This window comes from Centroberyx affinis, unplaced genomic scaffold (assembly GCF_046629955.1).
Source record: "Centroberyx affinis isolate AG114_WGS23_722 - 3 ecotype Tasmania unplaced genomic scaffold, CSIRO-AGI_Caff_v1 ptg000485l_1, whole genome shotgun sequence".
Classification (NCBI taxonomy): Eukaryota; Metazoa; Chordata; class Actinopteri; order Beryciformes; family Berycidae; genus Centroberyx; species Centroberyx affinis.
In genome coordinates this window covers 271,064-277,447 of record NW_027279141.1, presented here as the reverse complement: position 1 = coordinate 277,447, position 6,384 = coordinate 271,064, and the positions used below count along the sequence as shown (strand labels likewise).

Here is a 6,384-nt window from a genome sequence, read left to right as displayed (position 1 = left end):
TTACAGCTGCGATCAGTGGACCATGATGCTTGTGTGATGCACTCATCATGGTGCACTTGTCCTTAAAGTCCAGGCCTGCAGCAGGTTCACCTCCATTAGCATTGGGCTGGTTCATGCTAACAGCTGATTGTCATTAATGGATGTTTTGACTAAGACACTGACATGATACTTTTATGACTGCTTGTCCTTCCTGTTTACAGATGGAGCGAGAGTGTCTTTGCTTGATAATAGTAAGCTTTGACAAGTGGAATATATGACGCAATATTTTGAGTATTAAATCAACCAGGACTCAAAGCGTCTAAAACCACCAGCAACTGGGACGAAGAATATATTTGGCACCTAAAGAGCCTGTCGGTATCAGTCTGACTGTTGGTGTGTCTAAGGGAGTCCAGCCTGGTAAATTATCTACCAGTGCTTAGTTATTTGCTGCCATCATGTGGTCATTTTAAGCAGGGAAGTAATGTAAGACAAACCCACCGAAACTCACTTTTTACCCACCTCTTTTATTTCAGAATAGAGATTAACCAATGTTTCAGTTTGATATAAACTCATATCATAGTAAGTAAATGATAGGGTCTTTAAAGAAAAGAAAACATGAATTAAAGTTTTAAGTATATTTATTGTTTTATTGTTTATATTGGTGGGATTTGGCCAATGATGATAAATGTGTTTTCCCTGACTGTTCACATTTCACGCCAGGGAATAAAAGCCTATGACTAAATAATTTACATTTTTGTAGACTGTCTTTCTATCGCCAAAACAATCTTTTAAAAACATTTCACAGGATTACAAAGAACGGAAGTAGTTTGTGATTTTATTATGAAACCTCAAACGTCCACAATTGATTCTAAATAGAAGAGGCCAGGCCATAACTGAGTCTAGCTGTCATTCATTAAGCACATTTCCCCCACGACAATTTCCGAGTGCAGTGGCAAAACAACAACAACACAAACTGAGGACAAAACGAGAACACACCGTCAAGGGGAACACATTTTTTTTAGGGGATACAACTTGTGGCAAAACACCTGTTCTGGAGGTCATATAGGTCACCCATCTTTTTATTTAGCACAATATCACTGAGTGCTAGGATTCTGTGCTGGATATCCCATGACTACTACACACACATGCACACGTACGTGCATGCACGTGGGTACGCACGCATACCTTACGTGCCCTTATCAAAATGATCAGGGTAAATTAGGGTCAGTGAACTCACGTCGCCATGAGCAGCCAGGTGGGTCTCAGGTAAAACCTGACGTCATGATGATACTATTGAACTCCTAAGCAGTAAATCTATAAAGGTGTGTAGTGTTACTCCACAGGTAGCCCAACAATAACTACTTAGCCTGCCCCTTCGACTGAAGTGGAAACAGAGCGCGAGAGCCTGCTGGGAATAAATACTAGGCTATAATATGAGCGAGGAGGTTTAATTGATTCACCTGAGAGTTAAAGCCTACCTTTCGGACCAGGACACCGGCATGTACTCCAACTCACACCCGGCGAGACACCCGGCGCAGACATTGTCACTGAACAGTCAGTACATCCCGCCGCCGTATGGAGATTTCACCGGTTATCATCACGTCCCGGGAGTCGGTGACCTGCTCCATAACAACCCGTCGACAGGTGCCTGGACCCCGGCTTACGCGGCGGCCCGGGAGGAGTATTCACCGTACGGTCACGGTTTCCCGGGGTCAAGTCCCAACAGCGGACAGGTCAGCTTCACTTCACCGGACTTGACCGGCATGCCTACCGCCGGCGGAGGGGCGTCTTTCACCGCATACAGCTTCCCCCCCGGGCAGGACTCCCCCAACTCCTCCAGGAGGAAATCATATGAATGGGTCAGACAAAGTGGGCACCCGGCAGTTTCAGGTGGGGCTTCACTTCATTATGGAACATACTGGAAAAAAAACATTAGACAAGAGAAGGCCCACAATATGATGTGTATTATATATGTTGTAATGACATACTTGCATACAATATCAATTCATCCTTATATTATATCAATGGAAAATTTAAGACTTGTATTATGAGATTCTTACAGTTCCTTTGACATAGAAACAACTCTTACAGGGCTTATCTGAAGTTGTTTGAACAGCTGATAAGACCTGTCGAACCTTTTTTGCGTTATAATTAGTGTGAACACAATACAAACACACCACAGGCCTACCTACATGGGGTTAATTAGATTGTCTAAATATTAATGGGTTAGGAGGAAAGGTGTAATCTATAACTCTTACCCTATAACTATCGTTAAGAATTTTCTAGTTGATGTATCTTTCAAACATTATCTGACAATTTATGAAAAGAGCTCTACTTGCTGTATCAGTCATATGATAAAGTGATATGTCAGCTCTTGAGTAGGTGTACAGATGACAGAGAAGATAAAACACATTTCCATTGACACATTCAGCAACAGTTTCAACATATTGCACAGAAGGGGGAGCAGATCACACACACACATATCTATTATTACCTATCATTATTATTATCAAGCGCTGGCTTTGCACTTCTCCCTCCCGCCAGCACGGTGTAAGATGTCAATGCAAAGCTAACAGTGGAGGCCACGGAGTCTGCAAAGTGTCGCTCCCCACCCTCTCTGCCCACTGGGTGGGTGCTGAAGTGTGACAAGCTGGCTAGATAACACTGACAGTACAGGAAGTCTGGTTGAGACAAACTGAATCTCCTCTACGGGGGGAATCCACAGGCCTCACTGATGTGTGTGTGTGTGTGCGTGTGTGTGTGTCCTGCCTCAATCAATGCTGTCCCATGGTGCAGTCAAGACTTCTCCTGTAGATCAATAACACTGACTCACCCCTCCTTCCCTTCCCAAGTGTGTGTGCGTGTGTACATGCGTGTCAATGAATAGCTGCCTGTGTAAACACCTATGTAAACACCACTCACAGCGATAAGGAGAGCCGCTGTTGCAATGCTGTGGGGAGTCTTTGCATTAGCTATGGTTCACATGATTAATAGGGCTGATGAGGCTTTAAGCGGCGCCTGAACTTGAACGTGGCACCAGACATTTTCAAATTAGCAGTCTGAACATGACTCACTGAAATACTAACTGTTCTAGTTAGTATTAGGAGTGAAGACCTAACAAACATACAGAAGGAATAACTCACCCACTCACACACACACCCACTCAGTCAATTCATCAATCAATCAAGCCGGTATCCATTCCTTTACTCATTCAGCCTTGTTGTTGTTGGTGATCCAGGAGGGAAGACTCGCACTAAAGACAAGTACCGGGTGGTGTACACCGACCACCAGCGGCTGGAGCTGGAGAAGGAGTTTCAGTTCAGCCGCTACATCACCATCAGGAGGAAGACCGAACTGTCGCTGGGCCTGAGCCTCTCAGAGAGACAGGTGAGAGGAACACACACACAGGAGAGGCAGAGAGGTGGAGAAATAGGTAAGAGAGACAGGTGAGAGGAACACATGCAGGAGAGGTGGAGAAATAGGTAAGAGAGACAGGTGAGAGGAACACACACAGGAGAGGTGGAGAAATTGGTAAGAGAGACAGGTGAGAAGCAGAGGAACAGGTGAGAGTCAGTTGGACGGATAACAGTTAAAGATAGGAGAGAACTGAAAGTACAAAATCTGACTTCAAACACTAACACTGATAAAAAAATACAATTGTTGGCGATGTTTGTTGATTGGTGATGTATTTTTTTTCTTCCATGGATAACTGGCTAAACATAGACAGCGATGTGATGTCACTTTGAGATATTTCCAGCACTGCTACAATGGAGTTTACTATGATAGCAGAAAACTAAATCATAAGCAGTAAACGTCAGGTTTTTGTGTCAGTCCCTCACAAAGTGCAAGGGCTTCTTTCTAGAACCGCCATTTTGCACCAACGTTCAACAATCACACTCTCTTACACATAAGACCTACAGCAGAAGTGTGGGAAATCACTAAAAGAAGTAGAAGTAGAAGTAGATGAGGCAGCTTGAGGGAAAGTGGGTCCACCAGAAAAGTAAATAACACTTCACTACAAAATAACTCTTGGAATTCATTGATCATCACACATTGATGATATATAACAGTGTAAGAGATAGGACAGAGGCAAGCATGAGAAAGAATAATTGTTTTATTAACAGGCTACAATGAAAACCAGTGGAGATCCATTGCAGTTTTTATCATGTGACTCTTCGTTGCCATAGCGCTGACAGATTCTGTGTATAGTGCATATTGATGTTGATCTGTCTGTGGTTCAGGTGAAGATATGGTTCCAGAACAGGCGCGCCAAAGAACGGAAGTTAAACCGGAAGAAGCTGCAGCTCTCCCAGCAGGCCTCCACCACCACTCCCACCCCACCTGTGCTGGGCGGCCCCACCGACGCTTCCATGGCAACCAGCCCCAGCAGCAACATTTTGTCCGACACGATATCGGAGGAATACTAGGGGATTTCTCATGGAGGACTGGATGTAGCACCGGAACAAGCAACGTGTACATATTGTTTATTTTTTTCATGTTTATCACAAAGTGAACGAAAGATGATTTACATCAACATGATAATGATGCACCTCCTGCCTTTTTTTTTACGATAACAAGCACTACATGTCTGTTGCACTGCTGGGCATTTGCCAATCACAGGAAAGTAATGTGTTAATGTGGATCGCCACCAGCTCCAGATGTTGATTTGAGGATGAAGAGCATGAATCACTAGATAGCTAGTCAGGCGAGTTATGTGCCTTATTTGAGAACTATTGGTTAAATGATACCCTTTTTCTATTTGTTACTGCATTAGAATGTTGTGATAACAGCAAGGACCTGAGAGCAAAAATAGTTTGAAAAAAGATCAGATCAGATGTGTTTCACCCACATCCTGAAGAACCACTGCAGACTGCCTAACCTTATGAATCATGGTGTACACTGACTTTTTAGCTTTGTCATGAACTTGGAAGAGTATTTCAAGTGGAAACATGTGATTCTGGTATGTAGTACAAGTAAGAATTGTTAACACACCACATACTGTACAAACACACTGACTTTCTTGCCATCCTGGTTCTAGGTCTTATGACAGAAGAGGAAGTAAAAGTGGCATATGCAGCAGTGTAAATCTAGTGTCTGACCAGAGTCAACCAAAGTCTAAAAAAACTGTTGTCTTCAAAATAAACTGCAACTTCTTGCATCCTGTGTATTTATGCAACCCAAGTGTGCAGTGAAAGAAATTTCCTGTTTTTCAACAGTGACAAATTATTGGCTTGACTTGTTACTTCATCTGTTCAGGTTTATGGTACATTTGCTGTTTGCAAAACCATCCTAGTGCTGCAACCTTTTCCACAGAGGTTGATCAATCTGGTTGATATTTTCTGTTTCATTTATACATGGTAGTGGCCACAGTCATCACATTATAGAACAGCGATAGTTAAGGTTAGTTTTTTTGTTCACATTGACTTTGGTGTTAGTCATTTTCTTTGACATAATTGGCATATGCATTGTCACCAGCTGCAATACTTGGTTTCATAGTGATATAACCAAGGCATGGCAAGGCTCGTGATCACAATAAAAAAAATCACCTGTTTCACTTTTTATGGGAAAACATAAATGTTTAATTATGGTTCAATCAAACCTATCAAAGTTAAAGAATAATGGTCTAGCTCATCTCTTTGGATGCACTACATTATGTAAACACTAAACTTTATAGAAAGACTGAATACAGAATGAATGCTGAACAATTTGGCATCAATAAAATGTATGTATGAAACAAAGTAACGCTGACTGATTGATGGCAAATACTATCAGGATACTGAATTGTTTGATTTTTTTTTTTATCACACTTTATCATACCTGCCCTTTGTTGTTAATTATTTGCAAAGGAGAGTCAGAGTATGTCAGCCAGAAGTTCAATTACATTTCAACAAGAGTTCAACTAAAAACGGATCTCAGGTGGTTGTTTAAGGACAGTTCAGCCATGATGGACCATAAACTCTGTTTTTATGGCACTGTGAATCAGCTGAATGGTAGTCCATGGCTGTCAACCTTTAACCTCAAACTATCAAACCAAACCAATCATGTAACCTCTGTCTTTGATTAAACCCACAGCTAGTAAACAACTCAAAACTCAAATTTAAGCACAAGATGTCACCTAAGCTACAGAGAGGATTTAATGTCCCAAAAAAGAAAAAGGTCCAAATCAAAAAATCCCCAAATTACAGATTGGAAAGGGGCAGTGTGAGAATGTATGCATAAATGAATGTGAATGTATCATTAACACTAAATAATAATGAAACTTTATTTATATAGCACTTTCCAAAGCAGAAGTAACAAAGTGCTCAGCAAACCCATAAAAAGAAATGCAGCAGAAATAAAAACAGCAATAGTGAGGAAATGAAACGAAACAAAGCGAAACTAGGAACTTAACCAATTTAGAATTTA

At 41.7% G+C, this 6,384-nt stretch overlaps 1 protein-coding gene across 1 annotated transcript; it reads left to right on the top strand.

Moving 5' to 3' along the window:
- Window positions 1-1,478: 1,478 nt before the first annotated feature.
- Window positions 1,479-4,591, top strand: cdx1a (caudal type homeobox 1a). Its single transcript, XM_071517376.1, has 3 exons — window positions 1,479-1,869; window positions 3,218-3,366; window positions 4,221-4,591. The coding sequence occupies exons 1-3, from the start codon at window positions 1,479-1,481 to the stop codon at window positions 4,404-4,406; spliced, it is 726 nt and encodes a 241-aa protein (XP_071373477.1). The 3' UTR covers window positions 4,407-4,591.
- The last annotated feature ends 1,793 nt before the right edge of the window (window positions 4,592-6,384 follow it).

Excerpts from the sequence above, each read along its gene's own strand:
- cdx1a (XM_071517376.1), top strand. The coding sequence starts at position 1,479 with ATGTACTCCAACTCACACCCGGCGAGACACCCGGCGCAGACATTGTCA. Across the intron at positions 1,870-3,217 it reads TGGGCACCCGGCAGTTTCAG|GAGGGAAGACTCGCACTAAA; the intron begins GTGGGGCTTCAC and ends TTGGTGATCCAG. Across the intron at positions 3,367-4,220 it reads TGAGCCTCTCAGAGAGACAG|GTGAAGATATGGTTCCAGAA; the intron begins GTGAGAGGAACA and ends TCTGTGGTTCAG.